This window comes from Nicotiana tomentosiformis, chromosome 9 (assembly GCF_000390325.3).
Source record: "Nicotiana tomentosiformis chromosome 9, ASM39032v3, whole genome shotgun sequence".
In the NCBI taxonomy this organism is placed as follows: Eukaryota; Viridiplantae; Streptophyta; class Magnoliopsida; order Solanales; family Solanaceae; genus Nicotiana; species Nicotiana tomentosiformis.
Window position 1 is genome coordinate 31,751,056 of NC_090820.1, and position 19,997 is coordinate 31,771,052.

At 41.0% G+C, this 19,997-nt stretch overlaps 1 protein-coding gene across 1 annotated transcript; it reads left to right on the forward strand.

Annotated features, from left to right (window-relative positions):
- Positions 1–15,257: 15,257 nt before the first annotated feature.
- Positions 15,258–19,997, forward strand: LOC138898557 (uncharacterized). The gene is made up of 2 exons (XM_070184633.1): positions 15,258–15,972; positions 19,849–19,997. Exons 1-2 carry the CDS (start codon positions 15,258–15,260, stop codon positions 19,995–19,997), a joined length of 864 nt encoding a protein of 287 aa, XP_070040734.1.

Here is a 19,997-nt window from a genome sequence, read left to right on the forward strand (position 1 = left end):
TTGAGTTCACGTGCATCTTGTGGTGTCATACGAGCAGGATGGCTCTCGAGATGCATGTCATTTATCGCACCTTAGTCGTGCTTAGGTCTTATGGCGTATTGTGCTATTCATCTCCCCAGAGTCATATTTTTGTACTTGCGTGCTTGTGGCCGATATTCGGTATTCCATAGGTAGAAGCATTATGGCTTGGTGGGTATATCGTTATTTATTGTTATGAGTGGATCGGGTGGCACGCCGCCACGGGTACGTTATTTGGATTAGGTTACACATCGCAACGGTATCATGTTTGGATCGGGTTGCACGCCGCAACAGTGTTATGTTGAGTATGGTTCCCTATATCTATTCCAACATATTTTGTTTCTCATCCTCTGAGAAGGGTTCATAACATCTGTTCGACCGTTTTATTCGTTTCGCGGGCCAGGTAATTCTTTTCCAGAGTTCGTTCCTCCTTATGTGTCATATTTGCATTGTAGATTATCGGCGCATTGACGGCGTCATATGAAATCTGAGTCAGTGTTTGAAGCGGCTTATTGCCTGAGCAGCTTGTACTGGGTGAGACGAGATTGTGGGACCTGAAATTTGTGCAACTAGATTTACATAAGGTACATTAAAGGGAAAAATATCATTATTCAGTTCAGAGTGAGGTAATGGTTCTTGTCAGGAGGGGAGACTCCATAAACTATTGATTCGGTAGGTGGTTGTGAGTTTCTACACCTCTTTCATCGTGGCAGTATTGCAAGAGTTGGAATAGGATTTATATACATCATGAGATGTATTGCGGGCATCGGATTTAGGAAATTACAGCTATTGTTAGAGCATGTAAATATGGGCATGCAAATTATGCGGGGCATAGTGTGAATTCAGCAAAAGGTGTACGATCGTGTTTTGGTACAGTGTCTGGTGATTGATGCGGTGTTCGTATGTTAGAGTCGGGTCTCGTGGAAAATTTTGGATGTTGGAATTTGGTTCTAAAGCTTGTTAGCTAAGGTTATAGGGAGGATCTTCAGTCTGGCTCGAGCTAATGTGCCCAGCTGGGTTGTGGTGGCACGGGTAGGTGCACAAGGTGTTTCACGGTGGTATTGGACAACTCTGGAGCAGTTCTTAGCAAGTTCGAGGACGAACGTATGTTTAAGTGGGGGAGAATGTAACGACTCGATCGGTCGTTTTGAGCTCTAGCTCGTCGTCCGGCGGTTTGAGGCCTTGAGTAGCTTCACTTCGGGTATTATGACTTGTACGTGTGGTCAGAATTAAATTTCAGGAAGTTCGGGATTGATTTGGAAAGAAAATTCTACTTTCGAAAGCTCTAAGTAGGAAGAAATGACTGAGGTATAATTTTTAAGTAAACGACCTCGGAATCAGGATTTGAAGGTTCCAACAGGTTCGTACGATTATTTTGGTCTTAGGAGCGGGTCTGGATGTTGATTTGGAGGTCCGCAGATCATTTCGGCGTCAATTGGCGAAAGTTAAAAATTGGATAATTTTTGGGAAGTTTGACGGGGAGTGGACTTTTTGATATCGGGGTCGGATTCTGATTCCGGAAGGGGGAGTAGGTCCGTAATGTCAATTATGACTTATGTGAAAATTTTGAGGTCAATCGGACTTGATTTGATAGGTTTCTGCGTCGAATGTAGAAATTTGAAGTTCTAAAGTTCACTAAGCTTGAATTGGGAGCTATTCGTGGTTTAAGCGTTTTTTGATGTGATTTGAGGCCTCGAGCAGGTTCGTGTTATGTGTTGGGACTGGTTAGTTTGATTGGATAAGGTTTTGGGGTCCTCGAGTGTGATTCGGGGTGGTTTCGGACCAAGTTTGGCTGAGTTGTTGTTGCTGGTTTGCTGGTGCTGGTTTTGTTCTTTGCGAACGCGAGGGGACTCCCGCGTTCGCGGAGAAGGAATTGAGCTGGGGGCCTTTATGTTCTTCGCATTCAGGATAAGGCAGTCGCGTTCGCGAAGGGTGGGGCAGTTTTGCTCCGCGTTCGCGAAGGCCTAGTCGCGTTCGCATATGAGGGGCTAGCCTGGCAGGGGGGATTGGTTTTAGCGTTCACGAAGGGGTGTCCGTGTCCGCGACGGATGAGCTGGTGAAGCTTCGCGTTCGCGGGCCCTATCTCGCGTTTGCGTAGAGGAAACTGGAGGGCAGAAGCTAGTTGTGCTTCGCGAACGCGAGGGACTTACCGCGTTCGCGAAGAAGGTCGGGCTGGGCAGTGTGGTTTTAAAAACGGGGATTTGGACATTTTTATTTCATTTCCTCCATGAGAGACGACCTTGGAGCGATTTTAGAGCACCATTTTAATCATCAATCATGAGGTAAGTGATTTCTACCATTTGTGAGTTAAATATACAAATTTAGGCTTGTAAATTAATGGAAATTATGAAATTTTAAGAGAAAACTTAGAAATTGGTATTTTTGGATTTTGACCACGAAATTGGACATGGAATTTGGAATTAATTATACATTTGAGTTCGTTGTGTTATGAGTAAAGTTTATCTTCAAAAATTTTCGGAATCCGAGCATGTGGGCCCGAGAGTTGATTTTATAGGCTTTTCGAACAGAGTTGAGAATTTGTTTAAATTGATTAATTATGGGTATTAGAGTATATTTTGATTGGTTTGCACATTGTTTGAATAGTTTTGGATCGACGGGCTTTGGTTTGAGGTGTTTGAGGAGCGTTGGTGCCGATCTTGGAACTTCAGATCGAGGTAAGTCTCTTGTCTAACTCTGTGAGGGGGAAACTACCCCTAGGTGATGTATTTGCTATGTGTTACTTATTGCGGGGGCTACGTACGCACCAGGTGATGAGAGTCTGTGCGTAGCTAGATTCATGTTATGTCCGGGTAGACTTAGGTTCCCGCCACGCTATAACTGTACAATTTGAGTTGTTGCTTGCCTATTAAATTCCTTCATTTTACGATACGACTTGAGACGAGACTTATGTAGAGTGATAGACTCGCTATTGTAGAGATTTGACGGGCTTCATGATTAGCCGCGAAATAATTGTACTCCTCTTATGAATTTCCTCCGCGTTATGCATTCTTATCGAAAGTGGGGTCAAGGACCCGTCAAAGCTTCTTATTCTAATGGGATCGGGTCGTTCGCCTCGGCAGGATAGATACATCTATGGTTCGTGTTGTTCGACCCTCGGCAGTGCGCACACTATGATAGATTGGTCCGTACGCCTCAGCAGGAATATGTACCACACTCACATGGGAGCGCGGGCCGCTCGTCTCGGCAATAAAATAGATGTATCTATGGTTTGGCAATATTATAATGGATCAGGCCGTACGCCTCGGCATTTCTATAAAAGACTCTTATGAAATCGTGCATAATAATTGGCAAGAAGCCAGCATATCTGTGAGCTTTTTTCCCTGATTGAACTATGATGGCCTATCTGTAAGGTCCATTATATATATATATATACACACACACACACACACACTCTCTCTCTCTCTCTCTCTGATTGAGGAGGTAGCTACTAGTGGAGAGTTTGAGTTATGGCTGAGAGGAGGATTGCACCACGTATTATACTTGTTACTCTGTTTATTTTCTCTCATTCACATTTGTTTACTTCTAATGTATCTTTCTTATTGGACCGCTAGTAAGTGTTGATGTCGACCCCTCGTCACTACTTCTCTGGGTTTAGGCTAGATACTTACTGGGTACGTGTTGATTTACGTACTCATACTGCACTTGCTGCACTTTTTGTGCAGGTACACATATGTCCGATGGTCTTTGGGCGCAGAGGCGCAGCCATTTCGGGGACTTTACCGTGAGTTGCATTTCATGTTACGATCCGCAGCCTGCAGAGTCTCCATCAGAGTTATTTATATTTTTCTGTCTAACTTGTATTCCAGATAGATGTTGTATTTTATTATATTTCTTAGTTGATGCATGCACTTGTGACATCGGGTTTTGGGAGTTCCTACAGGCTGTTCACTATTGTAGTTCGTGTAAATACTATATCACACTACTTCATTAATAAAAATTATGATTTTTAAGGTACTAAAATGAGTTAATAAATTGATCAATCACTGTTGGCTTGCCTGACGGTATTGTTAGGCGCCATCACGACCTTTAGCGGATTTTGGGTCGTGACAAACTCTGGTCCATCTTATATACCTCGAGCCACCCTGCTCAAAATCAATAACCACAGAGAGGCAAATGATACAATGCCACACAAAACCTGAAAGAACCTAACCAATACGCAATCGATCATGCAATACCCAAATACTCATCTCGCTCAGATTCCGCCATAAGGCCCCCAATAGAACCACACCATGTGTGCATATAACCAATGAATCAAAACTCCTTGTAGCATAAAAGAGTAATTCACAGATCATTTCAGAACACGAATAAGCTCAACATTAACCGAATGGCACATCCCTCGACGATAGCAGTATGGAGCCAACCAATCCAACTTGGTGTAGAATACACATCCTAATTGGGCCTACCGATGGACCCCCAAATCAACTCTGGTCACCCACAAATAGATAAATAACCCTCCAAAAATCCACGATGACTGAATCATAATACATACTATCATCTGGCTAGCTTCGGCCACAACTTCACAGTCCACCACCATGAAACAATCTGCTCCTGACAACTCCCAGTCTCCAAATCCATAGAACACACGAATCACCATTTTTAATTCCATCTCCATCGCCCGAATGTCTAACATATCTCTCAGACACGATCATCCCACGAGGAATACTTCTCCCATTCTTTCGTGTCATATATCAACATCTTAAAATCAGCAGTCGATCAACCAAGAGAGTGTTGCAATACCTATGAAACATCCATAATTCAAAACATAGTGCGCCTTCTAAAATGTACACTCTACTCACGCAATACCAAATAGTTATAGCATTCATCTAAACATCGAAAACCGCCCATGCCATCTAAGAATTTATGACCTCCCCTTCAAAACTGAACTTTGACCTTGCGCACGCAAACCTTAATCCCACACAACACACCGCATCTATCGTGCCATCATATGAAAAATATGAGAACCTCATAATCATTCTGAGTCACAAGTAAAATACATATCCGATCATCCAGAAGCCTTCCACTTGATCTCATCCAGTAGAAAATCACAATACTCAACATGCTCCTCGGGCCGGTAGGAAATATCCATCTCAAATCGTGATAGAAATCCTCGAGAATGCCTTGGGATGCATTTGCACATAATCAAGCTATCAGAACTGAATCTCTCTAACTCAACCAAGCCACGCAGGTCGCCAAACCCAAGAGTATTGCCACAAAGCACCAGTAGAAAACCCCCACATCATAAGCACCCAAAGAACCGATCATATCCATTACCATGCTGATCCAACCTACCACCAAGCTGTCATATTTCTCCGAGTTCCTTCCGAATTTGTCTTCAAATTGATACTTCTCCTTGCTAAAACACCACGATCTTTAACCACAACTCCCCTACGAACCCTAGCATAGAACCACAATGCCCTAAGACCCATAAGCCGCTAAATTCCCTCTTAAGTACCCCAAAAGCACCACAACTGAGGCATCCACTCTGAAAGACATTATGTGAATTTAAAATTATTCCTCTTCCCTTTTTTTATATTAAAATGTAGAATCCATAGTCATACAAAATTACCGCAAGTCCCGACACCATCCAATGTAAATAATCGATTCTAGCGATATATGAATCCAAAAAAATAATATTCAATTGCATCTTACACATTGTTTTTTTGAATCCATTAGCACCTTCCCGAGAGTCACCCACTTTGCTCAAATATAAATTTCACCGCCCAAATGGGCTGAAAGACATGTGCCCCATTAGCACAATAACACTTAAAGAGGTAATCCTGCAGTAACACCACCAATCAAATTCATACTCTGTGCGCACTGCATCATTCACTAATAACAACTCACTCATCCCATGACTTTCATATACTCATAAAGCTCAATATAACCCGTATTTAGGAATTCGATACTCGAGTCCTCCTCGATCTCAACCTCTGCAAATCATAACTAATCCACAAGTATGGCTCGGACCAAAACTAAAATTTAACATATAACCATTAATTGAATTGTCAATAGCACTTGGCTCAAAGCCATAGATTAAAATACTTCATAACTCACAATACCCGTACTTTATTACTGCCATAATACTACAGTCAGTCCAACAAAAATTCTTCTCAAGCTCATACAACGCCAACCATAAAATACCTCTATCATCCACTAAACTCGCATTTATTCTCTTGACAATCAAGTCAACCTTCTCAACCAGCTTCAAATTCAAACCTCCACACATACGCCCCGCTGGTAGAAAAGAAACTCTCCACTCACATTATAAGGAACACACCTACGTAGATTACTCCGCAGGGGATAATCCACATGCTTAGCCTCAAATTGGTATCTTGTTGTACCCTTTCGCCGTCACAATTACTATGCAATCACTTAGTCTATCCGAGTCCAAACTCATTAACCAGACATGAGAATTTAATTTGTCCCTAAATTTAACAACGTGAAAGGTCCTTCAAAACATTCATACTCGAGACTGTACGTCACATCAAAATGAAAATCAAGCACCCAATGGCCCTTTTTACACTCCAAGGAAACACTTCTCGTCACATTCAATCCATCTTAACACATCCCGCAATCGCATCATCCTCGTCATATATCCATTCGACCGCTCATCAAGCCACAAATTTTCCACTCAGAGGGATACTACCAGACATATGAGTCCAAATGTACAAGTTACAACTAAAGCTACCAAGCCTGAGCTACGGTCCAAACTTGGCCTCAAGTCCTCCAGACTGGGCCATCAACAAAACACAGAATACACATCTCGCACGTCATCCCTGAAATCACAAGCCGGCGATACACAACTGATATCGAGCGCTCACATGCGCACACGAATACGTGGAAGGAATTCAAAGACTTATATTTCAAGCTGAATCAATTACACACGATAAAGAAAGAAAGATGAAAAATTATCCTAAATGCCCTGTAGCCTCTCGAAGATAAGTATGGACGTCATCATATCGATCCACAAGACTCTACTAGACACGTGCTCATGACTTATAGAACCTATGAACCTAGAGCTCTGATATCACCTTGTTACGACCCAAAATCTAACTAGTCATGATGGCACCTAACCCAACCCGCTAAGTAAGCCAATTACCAACTATCCAATTCTAATAAAATTAATAAAGCAATTAATTAAAAGAAAATAAATAAAACTAACACATTTTCCCAAGAACTGGTAGTACAAATCATGAGCTTCTAAGATTAGAATTTACAAAATTGGTATGAAATAAATACATCATCTGTTCGAAATGAACATAAACAGATTCTTATAAATCTAAGGCTACCATGAATAAGAGGCAGCTACAACCGGAACGCAGGTACGTCTTCAATTCTAGCTCCTGTCGAGTACAGCAACATCAACATCCAATATCTGCATGCAAGGTGCAGAAGTGTATTATGAGTACAACCAACCCCATGTACTCAATAACTAACAAACCTAATCTTAGGTTGAAAGTAGTGACGAGCTTATACCAACGTCAGAGTCCAACTCCCATAAGCAACAACAATTCATAACAACATAAAGCAAGTAATAAAAAGAGTAATCCATATATAAAATGCTCAGCTAAATCATGATTTCTGAAAATAGTTCTGCCTTTCAAGTACATCAGTAAAAAAAAACCAAATCGTTTACCGAAGTTGCCAAAAATATGAGTAAGTTGAAAACAATAATTTTTCCAAAAATCCTTTCCACAATAAATAAGATGTTTCATTTTCTTTCCAGATAGCCAGTGAAAAATGCATCATTATGCCTATAGGCCAGTATGTGTGAGAAGTCATGAATAACGTGATACCGTACAGCCTGAAGAAAACACATCTCCATGCCTGTATGTCATGTGTGCATGTCAATGCAATGTATCTCGGTGATACCATATACATACTCTCAGAGTATCGATTCACTCAGTTCTTCCCATCACTCAGTCCTCACAGTCACTCAATCCTCCCAATCGCTCGGCACTCGCACTCAGTAGGTACCTGCACTCACTGGGGGTGTGTACAGACTCCGGAGAGGCTCCTTCAGCCCAAGCGCTATAAACTGCACTGATAACTCACGTGTTGCACAAACAACTCACATGCTATATAAAGCCTATAAGGCCTGCTGCAGGCGGGCAGCCCTGATCCACATAATAATAATAATAATATATATAAAGTCAACATGGCATGCTGCGGTGTGTAGTCCGATCCCAAAAATATCCTCACAGTCAGGCCCTCGGCCTCCCTCAGTCATTAATCTCTACAGTCTCTCTCTCTCATGGGCTCACAATGTCATGAAAATAGCCCGAAAATAATGATGTGATGTATCAATAAATAACAACATATATGTAATGAAATGAATATGACTGTGTATGAATTTTCAATTTAAAACAAATAATTCATAGCAATATGACATCTGTGGGACCCAATAATACTGGCACATAGCCTTAATGTGAGTTGTTTTTTAATATAATTCTCAGCTCAATTTCTTTAACACATAAAACTGGATGGAAAATGCCATGATTATTTGACTACAAAATTCCACGAAACAATTACATCACAATTTCTATGGTGCACGCCCACACGCCCGTCACCTAACATGTGTGTCACCTCCAAACAATTTATATAATACGTATTTTCAGGGTTCATACCCTCAGCTCCAAGATTAGAAGAGTTACTTACCTCGAACAAGACGGATCCAATTCCGAAAAAGATCAAAATGCTCCAGAAATTCCATTCTGCGCATAGCAACTCCTGAACGGCTCGAATCTAACCACAATAAATTTGATTCAGTCCACACAATTTATAGGAATTAATTTCATATAAAAATACTAATATTTTCCCATAAAATCCGAAATTACACTCCAAAAATCGCCCGTGGAAACCACATCTCGGAATCCGACAAAACTCACAAAATCTGACAAGCCATCCAATTACAAGTTCAACCATAAAAATTTCACTCGATTACAACTCTAAATCGATGTTCAAAACTCAAATATTCATATTATGAACTTTAGGCCAACACCCCCAATTTTCTCTTTAAATTCATCAATCAATTGCTAAAAATAAAGATATATTTATGGAATATAATCACAAGGGAGTCAAGAACACTTACCGCAAGTTGTGTGAAAAAATTTCTCTCCAAAATCGCCCAAACCGAGCTCCAAAATGACCAAAATGAGAAAAATCTTGAAAACCCTCATTTTTAACATTGCCTAGGCATTTCCGCACCTGTGGTGCCTAGGCTCGCACTTGCGCATCCGCTTTTGCGGAGGGAATTGCGCTTCTGCGGATCTCACTTACCCAGCGAACCTCCGCTTCTGCGATGCTTAGGACCGCATCGGTGGTCGCGTTTTTGCGCAAAAATTGCCGCACCTGCGGCATCGCACCTGCGGCCAAGACCCTCGCAGGTGCGATCACATCAGAGGCAGCAGTTCCAGCATTTTCCTTAAGTCCGAATTTGATCAGTTAACGATCCGAAACTCACCCGAGGCCCTCGGGACCTCAACCAAATACACCAACAAGTCTTAAAATATACCACAAACCTACTCGAGGCCTCAAATCACATCAAACAACATCGAAATGACGAATCGCACCTCAAATCAAAAATCTATGAACTTTGAACTTTCAAATTCTATATCTTGTGCCGAAACATATCAAATCAATCCGGAATGACTTCAAATTTTGCACACAAGTCACATTTCATATTACGGACCTATTCCAATTTCCAGAATCAGATTCCCACCCCGATATCAAAAAGTTAACCCCCCGGTCAAACTTCCCAAAAAAATAACTTTCGCCATTTCAAGCCTAATTCCACTATGGACCTCCAAATAATTTTCCGGACACGCTCCTAAGTCTAAAATTACCATACGGGGCTGTTGGAATCATCAGAATTCAAATCTGAGGTCGTTTACATATAAGTCAACATCCGGTCAACTTATCCAACTTAAGTTTTCAATTATGAGACTAAGTGTCTCAATTCAATTCGAAATCCTTCCGGACCCGAACCAATTATCCCGGCAAGACATACAATAATTGAAAAGCATAAATTGAGCAGTAAATAGGGAAACGGGACTGTAATACTCAAAATGACTGGCAGGGTCGTTACAGCAGCTCACATGAAGTCTCCTCAACAGGTGCGCCTATGCGCCAAGGTGATCATCAATGAACCTGTCAAATCCTGCACATTTAGTGCAAAAGTGCAACATGAGTACGTAAATCAACGCATATCCATTAAGTATCTAGCCTAACCCCGGAGAAGTAGTGACGAGGGATCGACATCAACACTTACTAAATGTTTAATAAAACAATGTAATAAAATATGAGCTGATATGAAGCATACGGCAATGATGGGGTAAATCTATAAGTTACATAATCTTCCAATTACTTCTTTTAAAGCAAGAATTTCTAAATCTTGCATTCTACCTTAACAGCTCAGAAAATTCCAAGTGTCATTATCAAATAAATAAGGAATACCACATAAACACTCGGCATCAGTAGAGAGATTAGTTCGCGAATATTCGGACTCCTAGCGATATAACGCACGATTATGCCGAGGTCGTTTGGCCCGATCCAGAATAATGTGTACACTGCTGAAGGTCGAGTGGCACAAACCATAGATGCATCTATATACTGCCGAGGCATTCGGCCCGCTCCACAAGAAAAGGAAGGAAGTTACCGAATCATGAGACACATGTTTACAATACAGCCCATGAGCACAAATGAATATAATCTTTACCGTTCCTCTTAGTGTACATATATTTATTTCTAAATCAATTTCAATTATAACTTCAAATAATTAAGCCAGCATAATGAGTTCAAATAAATCAAATATTACATGATAAGATCGTAAGTCTACCCAGACATAAATATGCTATAGCTACATATGGGCTCTCGTCACCTCGTGCGTACGTAGCACCCACAACTAGTTGCACATAATAACAAATATTACCTAAGGGGTAGTTTTCTCCCCACAAGGTTAGACAGGAGACTTACCTCGCTCCGAAGTTCCATAATCGGCTCCAAGGCCTTTCTAACACCTCAAACCGATGCATGTCTCTTCAAACTAGTCAAACAACGTGAAAATCAATCAAAATATCCCCCAACACGTATAATTTAACAATTTAAAAGATTCCCAGCTTCGCTCAAAAGCCAACAAAGTCAACCCTCAGGCCCACGCGCCTGCATTTTGGAAATTCTCGAAGATAAACTCTACCCATAACACCACGAACTCAAATATATAATTTATTACTAATTTTATGTCCCAATTTTGCGGTCAAATTTCAAAAATACCAAGTTCTAGGTTTTCTACCAAAAATACCAAATTTCTATTAATTTCTATATTTAAATCCATATGCAAACCATATATTTAACTTGTAATAGTGGGAGTCACTTACCTTGTGTTGCTTGATGAAAATCTTCCCTTGAAGCTCTCCAAAATCGCCCCAACCAAGTGAAAATGAGAGAAAAATAGGTCAAATCCCGTTTTTATAAAAACCTCACTGCCCAGCCATATTTTTGCATTTGCAGAACATGAGCCGCTTCTGCGGCACAGAGTCCGCTTCTGCGGCTCCCTTCAGGCCCCTCAACTTCCGCATCTGCGGCCCCTCCAACGCTTTTGTGCCTTCGCTTCTGCAGCTCCTCATGAGCAGGTGCGGTCCGGCTTCTGCAGAACTAGACCGCATCTGCGGTCCCAGCCTTCCCCAGTCATTCCGCTTCTGCACTCAAGGACGTCGCATCTGCGCCATCGCATATGCAAAAATGGTCTCGCACCTGTGCCACTGCCCAACTCGCCCAGAACCGCTCCTGCGACCCTCTTAGCCGCTTCTGCGGCTTCGTACCTGCGGCCAAAATCTCACAGGTGCGGTTACACCAGATGCCAGATGCTTCAGCATTTCCCCTAAGTCCAAACTCAATGCGTTTTCAATCTGATTCTCACCCGAGGCCCCGGGGACCTCGTCCAAACACACCAACACATCCCAAAATACAATACAAACTTAGTTGAAGCCTTAAACCACGTCAAACAACATCCAAATCATGAATCGCGTCTCGAATCAAACTTATAAATTTTCGAATTTTTAAATTCTATATCTTGTGACGAAACGTATCAAATCAATCCGGAATGACTTCAAATTTTGCACACGAGTCACAAATGATATAACTAAGCTATTCCAAGGTTCGAAACCCCAAATGGACATATATAATATAAAAATTCACTTCAAACCAAACTTATGAAACTCTTAAATCTTTAAAATGCCAACCTTCCATAATAAGCGCTGAAATGCTCTCGGGCCACCCGATACTCGACCCGAACATACGCCCAAGTCCGAAATCATCATATAAACTTATTGAAACCTTCAAATCCCTATTTCGAGGTCGTTTACTCAAAAGTCAAACCTTAGTCAAATTTAATGTTTCCGAAATTAAAATTTTCTTTCCAAATAAATTCCGAACTTCCCGAAATTTAATTCTGACCATACGTACAAGTCATAATATCTGAAATGAAGCTACTCAAGGCCTCAAACTGCCGAACGACATGCTAGATCTCAAAACGACTGGTCGGGTCGTTACAAGGACTAGCTAGCATGCAGAGCTAACTTTTGATGGTTTATCAATGTATGCTTTAACGACTTCTGAGCTAACATAAAATGAATGTATGTCGGTATTGTTTATCATTCCCTAGAAAAAAGAAGTTTTAGTTTCACTTGGTCATGGCTAATATAGGTGCCCGATTGCATCTGATCCAAAGCTCTACATATTGAAGGATATTCTGATCTGCCATTTCAATTCTTAAAGGTGAGAGTATTAGAAACCGTTTTCACTGTAATTTTAGTGTTCCATATTTTGTCTGAATGTCAATTATTTGCTTATTATTTCACTCTTTATATTCCCTATTATGGCTTATTTTATTTAAAAACTCAATAGCTTTAATAGTTTCAGGTGGAACATTCAGATGACTACAACTATAATTATAACCAAATCAATATTTTTTTTTCTGTTGGTGTTCTAGGAATGGAAATGTTTAGTGTTTTGATGTTTTCATGGCTAACATGTACGTCGTACTAAGAACTAGCATTTGCACTTTCATAAAATATATTTTGGTTGTTGGAATTGATTTTGTTCATAAACTGCAGGTCTACTTCACGGCATTGCGACCTGCACTCGTACATTGCTTGTGAAAAAACAACTATTGCTAACATTTGCAGTCATCAAATCACGGACCAACATCCTCTTCCAACTCGAGGACTTCCTCAAAATTTAATATTTTTATACAGTGAAAATGTAGCGAATCCCACGATGGAATCGCCATTGAAATTGAAAAGAGAAATTAAGAGAAAGATAAAAGGAATTAAAAGATAAAAGTTTCAAATTTTCATTTCATATTCTAAAAATGAGTGAGTACAAAACGATATAAAGGTATATAAGAACAACTTCTTAACAAAATAGACACGTGACTATTAACTAGGTTATCCACCTTTAGGGACTAAACAACAAATAACTAAGGACCCAAGTTGACAATAAGTAAACTACTGACCCAAAAGATAAAAATAAAATAACTAAACAAATATCTGTTTGTTCCTTTCGATACAGCAAATAACTCTCTGGTATTCGACAAGTGAGGCTTGCTCAGTTGGTAAAGCACCTCCACCCACGACTGTTATGTCCTGGGTTCGAGTTATGCTGGAGGGATCCTCTGAAATTGGGAGGAAAATAAAAATTTGTGGTCTTCATAACCAAAATAGCAATGACCTTTGAAGTCTTCAAGTTTTCAAAAAGACCAAGTTAACCAAATTCAGTCTGCTTGATATACTATTACCAAGAGTGCTTTGTTCAAAAGCTTATCGCATCCTTGTAACATATAGTAACTACTTCTTTCATTATTGTGTCCATCAAATTGGCATTGTTCAGTATATATAAAACAAACAGTATAATTACTTAAATTGAAAAATGTATCTTTATTATTCAATATTATTGAATTCGGTTTGATTTTTAGCATTAAATTTTGCATCTTTTGGTTATATTGTTGTCCATTTTGTGAGATTTGAATTAATCTTGAATGGGTTCACTTACTGAATTTTTCATCTAACTTTTTATGCATAGATAGTTATATTAAGATATTTGTTTCTGTTTATTCAATCAGTTTGATACAGAGGATAAGCAAGTTTTGCAGGCTGAGTTTTCAGGCACTGCTGCGAAGATATATCGGAGTGTTGTGATGCAGGAAGGGGAAGAAAATAGTTGTGAAACTTTAGACAGAAGGTGAGGAAGACGAGGAACTCATACCATGACACCTCGTAGCTTCTGGTCCTGCAGAGGCAGGGACTGAGAATAGTGAAGCAATAATAGTGTATACGAGTAAACCTGGGCTCATGATACACTCCGGCCTCCAATAGGGTAAAACGAACTCGAGATACAATTGCGAAGGATCAAAATCTAAACAAATGTCTCGTCGAGTCAGAATCTAGGGGAACGTTGTCTGTCTTCGAGAATATTAGGGTCATGATTCGAGATCGATCCAAATCCTAAAAGACATTGGAAGACATTGTCGGGAAATCAAGCATGACCAACAGAAGGCCGTAACATCCGCGACCGGACGAATATCGCGGCGTGGATCCCGGCATGTATCGATGAAGAACCGACAATCAGTTAAACAGAAGATTTTTTACCTTTTATAAAGTTGTACTTAAAATAGAATTCCCCTACTTTATAAAGGAGGTCTGATAATTCATTAGATATATTGTAACATGCATTCCAAAGCAATATATTATTATTTTTACTGTAATTGTAAGCTTTTTCTCTCATTCATCGAAATTGTCCGGTGTAAGCCCTGATCGAGGGTGAATGCTTCACCAAGGCTGGAACCATCCTCCTCACAAGGTTTGAAATTATTGTATCTTTACTTTTCCATTCTAACTCAATTTATCGTTTTGTATCAAAATTTAATCTGCATATCCTTAAAACCACTTACAAATTTAATTGTTATCCGATTTTGAGGGTAAACAGTTTGGCGTCCATCATGGGGCTAAGGATAATAGTGGCAATTTGATACAAATTTCCATAAAACACCCTACTTCACACTTGTTCTTTGAAGTGTCTTTGATTTCAGGTCTAAGTTTAAAATGTATACCTAATCTGCCTTGCTAAACACAGATGATGAGTCTGGCCACCATGGCGAGAACAACAACATGGTGGAGCCCTAAAACTCCAGGGTCGATCAAATCCCCGGAGCACCACCGATAATGAAAGGCCTAGACTCCAAAAAGTTTGTTCAAAAACCCTTTCCTCCCAGCGCGGCTCTGAATCTGATCCCGAAGAAGTTCTGCATGCCCGAAATTCCTAAGTACAATGGAACAACTGATCCAAATGAACATGTGACCTCGTACACGTGCGCCATCAAGGGGAACGACTTGGAAGATGATAAGATCGAATCTGTCTTGCTGAAAAAGTTTGGAGAGACCTTGTCAAAAGAAGCTATGATATGGTATCACAACTTACACCCCAATTCTATTGACTCATTTGCTATGCTTTCAAATGCATTTGTAAAAGCGCATGCCATATCCATCAAGGTCGAGACCAGGAAGTCGGACCTTTTCAAGGTAAAGCAAAGAGATAACGAGATGCTCAAGGAGTTCGTGTCAAGGTTTCAAATGGAACGGATGGACATGCCGCCAGTGATAGACGATTGGGTCGTTCAGGCCTTCACCCAAGGACTCAATACTCGAAGCTCATTGGCTTCGCAGCAGTTGAAACAAAATTTGGTAGAATATCCGGTTGTGACTTGGGCCAACGTGTATAACCGATACCAATCAAAAATTAGGGTCGAAGATGATCAGCTTGGGGCCCCTTCCGTGTCTGTTTATCCCTTCCGAGCTAGTGACAGATCTAAAAGAGACATTGATCGTGAACCAAGGTCAAGTAGAGATCGGTATCAATCGTACAACGGTGATCGTAGGGGTAATGGGTCCGTAGAAAACCCTGTGAAAAGTGAAAGGAGAAGCGATCGAAGTCAAAATAATCGGGGACTCATAAGCAAAACGATTTTGAAAGGCCCATCGGGCCTAAAGAAGTGCTGAGGTTATCGGAGTACAACTTTAACATCGATATTGCAGGTATTGTATCTGCCATCAGACGCATCAAAGACACCAAGTGGCCTCGACCTCTACAGTCCGATCCAGCCCAAAGGGATCCCAACTTAATATGTAAATATCATGGCATCACGGCCAAATAACAGAAGATTGCCGACAATTGAGAGAGGAAATAGCCCGGTTATTCAACAACGAACATCTCTGAGAATTCCTGAGCGTTCGAACCAAAAATCATTTCAGGAATAGAGATTCTAGCAAGCAGATTGAGCAGGAGGAGCCTCAGCACGTCATTAACATGATCATCGATGGGGTCGACGTTCCCCAGGGGCCGATGTTAAAGTGCACCAAAGTATCCATCACGAGGGAAAAATAGACTCGAGATTACGTACCAGAAGGAACCTTGTCTTTCAACGACGAGGACGGTGAGGGCACCGTACATCCCCACAATGATGCACTGGTAATATCTATACTCATAAATAAATCTCGAGTTAAGCATGTATTAATTAATTCAGGAAGCTAGGCCAATATCATTAGATCGAGGGTCGTGGAATAACTAGGTCTACAAGACCAAATCGTGCCTGCAGTCAGGGTTCTAAACGGATTCAACATGGCATATGAGACCACTAAAGGGGAGATAACATTATAGGTGAACACCGCCGAAACCATTCAGGAAACAAAGTGCAGCGTGATCGAAGGAGACATGAGGTACAATGCTTTGTTCGGGAGACCATGGATTCACAACAAGAGGGCAGTACCCTCGACGCTATACCAGGTGCTGAAATTCCTAATGCCAAGAGGGATTAAAACAGTTTACGAAGAACAACCGGCCGCAAAGGCGATGTTCACGGTCGTCGAGGTGACCCCAATATCCGCACTTTCGACATCAAAGGGTCTAAGTCCGGTGACCAAAGATAAAACCAAATAGCAATTACCAATACCCGCCTCGATCGAACCGGGCAAGCAGGGGACGAATGAGGACGACGAATACGGAGTTCCCACGCCTTTCATAGTCCCCGATGATTACGACGCCACCAAATCAAGAGTCGAAGAACTGGAGCAAGTCATATTGATCGAACGCCTGCCTGATCGTAAGGTACACCTCGGCATTGGGCTAAGTCCCGAGCTCAGGAAAAACTCATTCAATTTCTGATAGCTAACATAAATTGTTTCTCTTGGTCTCACCTCGATATGATAGGGATTCTTCCGGAGATAACTACTCATAAGCTAAGCTTGGATCTGAAGTTCCATCCGGTCAAGTTAAAAAGTAGGCCTTAGTCCGAATTCAAGCATGCATTCATCAAGAACGAGGTATCTAAACTCCTTAAAATAGGGTTCATCCGGGAGGTTACGTAGTAGTAGTCCCTAAAAATGGGAATAAATTAAGAATGTGTGTAGACTATAAAGACTTAAACAGGGCATGCCTCAAGGACTCTTTCCCTCTGCCAAACATCGATCGCATGATCGACGCCACGGCCGGCCACGAGATCCTCAGTTTTCTCGATGCCTACTCCGGGTACAACCAAATTCGGATGGACCCGGACGACCAGGAAAAAATGTCCTTCATCACTAAATATGGTACCTACTGTTATAACGTAATTCCATTCGGAGTAAAAAATGTTGGTGCCACTTACCAACGCCTAGTAAATCGGATGTTCGAAGAATAAATAGGGAAATCAATGGAGGTTTACATTGGCGATATGTTGGTTAAGTCCCTGCGAGAAGAGGACCATTTGAAACATTTGTAGGAAACCTTTAATATATTGAAGAAATACAATATGAAGTTGAACCCAGAGAAATGCGCATTCAGAGTCGGGTTCGGGAAATTCCTCGGATTCATGGTGTCCAACCGGGGAATCGAGATTAATCCCGATAAAATCAAGGCCATCAAGGACATCACCATTTTGGATAATGTCAAGGCCGTTCAATTCTAAGAGAGTAGTTTAGCCAACATACCTTGTTTGATATTTCCTTAAGTTACTACAACGTCCCAATACTTCTAGCAATAACAATCTATAGGAAGATAGCGAAAATCATATAATAATTAGAAGGATTCTCATGGTGTAACCCTATTAGGAATTTTGTCAAACACCTAGTATGCAAAATAGATTACAAAGCTCTACAATGGTAATCCCTTCTGAACTCAACCAATTTCAACAAGAGACTACCCAAAATAATTCATTAACCTAACATACTACAAGCTATTGGCACATGCATGGCCTAATTCTAATTCCACAATATATTTAGACCCTAAAATAACTTGCGTGGGTGGTATAGGACAGGAACTTACCAGGATAGATGGTGGTCTAGTAAATGATTCCCTTGAATCTTCAAGATTTGGATAGGGATTGATGATCAATGCACTTGGGGCTCCTTCCTCCCTTTCTAAAGCACTCCCGTCTCTCTAAAATATGTGTTAACCCGGCCAAAATAACCCCAAAGTCATTTTATAAAAAATGGGGTTGGGTTATAAAATAGAAAAATGGACCCTCCGAACTCATGCGGTCGCAGAATAGACTGCATAACAGATATACCGCCTGAAATATGGGCCACGAAAATGATGCCAAGAACTGGGTTGGTCTGGACCAGTCTGCGACAGGTCTGCGGTCCGCATACCACTTATCCGGTCGCACAATGGACCGCAGAGTGACCCAATAAAATTCTGCATGCCAAATCTGTGACGGAAAATGCAGAACGCGAAATGGATATGCGATCGCAGAATGGACCGCAAAATGACCTTCAAAATTCAACAAACTCCTTGCTCAACTACGCGATGATTATGCGGCCCGCAAAACGGTTATGCGGTCGTGAAACAGACAACAAAATTGCCTTCTTCTGCCAAAAGTTTCCATCCACATAGGCCTACCTCGGCACCACGAAACCTTAAATTCCTTGGCGAAATTTTATGGGGCCTTATATCCTCCCCCACTTAGGATCATTCGTCCTCGAATGAGGAGTAGAGTCCGCCCAAAATACTCAACATAATTCATCTCTCCTTTCACACATCATAAGCCTCCAATTTGGCTAACTCCCAAATTTTCAGAAATTTTGGCAGAGTCTCCCCTATAATTGGGCCTATCCACCTGCCATAGAACCACCAAAACAACTCCTAACAACACATACACTACTCGACAAAGCATCACAATATATATTAATAACACCGACCTCAACATTAAGGGCATTACATTAACATAAGTGGTATCTTGACATGAACTGTACACATTTAAATCATAACACAAAAAAGTACCTTTTGAACCACATCTATTTGGCTCTACAACCAACTGAGAATATTCCCTTTCCACAACACTTTCGGCCTTCGAGGTGATCTCCTCAACTCATAGACTTAGCCATAGCACCTGGCGGAGGCAATCTCAACTTCCGGACTTATCTAACAAGGATGACAATTAGGTATCTCTCATAAGCCAATTACCCATTAAGTTTACCTTCCATAGCTCCCACCAGAACGATAGACAAAGAACTTCCAACTACCTTCCTTGACGTAGACACATGAAACACTGGGTGCATAGAGGACAACGATATGGGACATCATACGCGCAGCTCGGCCTATTTCCCTAAATCTCTATGTCAAACACCCAAACTAAACCTTTGGCGACTTTCAATAATTATTCTACGATGTGCTAGAATGAATATGACGATAGAGTTCCTACACAATATGTTCGATCATGGAATAATGCTTCTTCTTTGACATGTTTGAACCTACAACTCTCGATGGATTTACTACAAACAGGAACAACGAGGTTCGAATTGGACTGGAATTATTCAAGAATCCATCAATGTACTGCAAAGGGCATTTCAGGAGGTTATATCCTAAAAGACATGAAGGTTACTACCAATAGCACTGACATGGTTAATCATTGTAATGACATCATTGGTTAG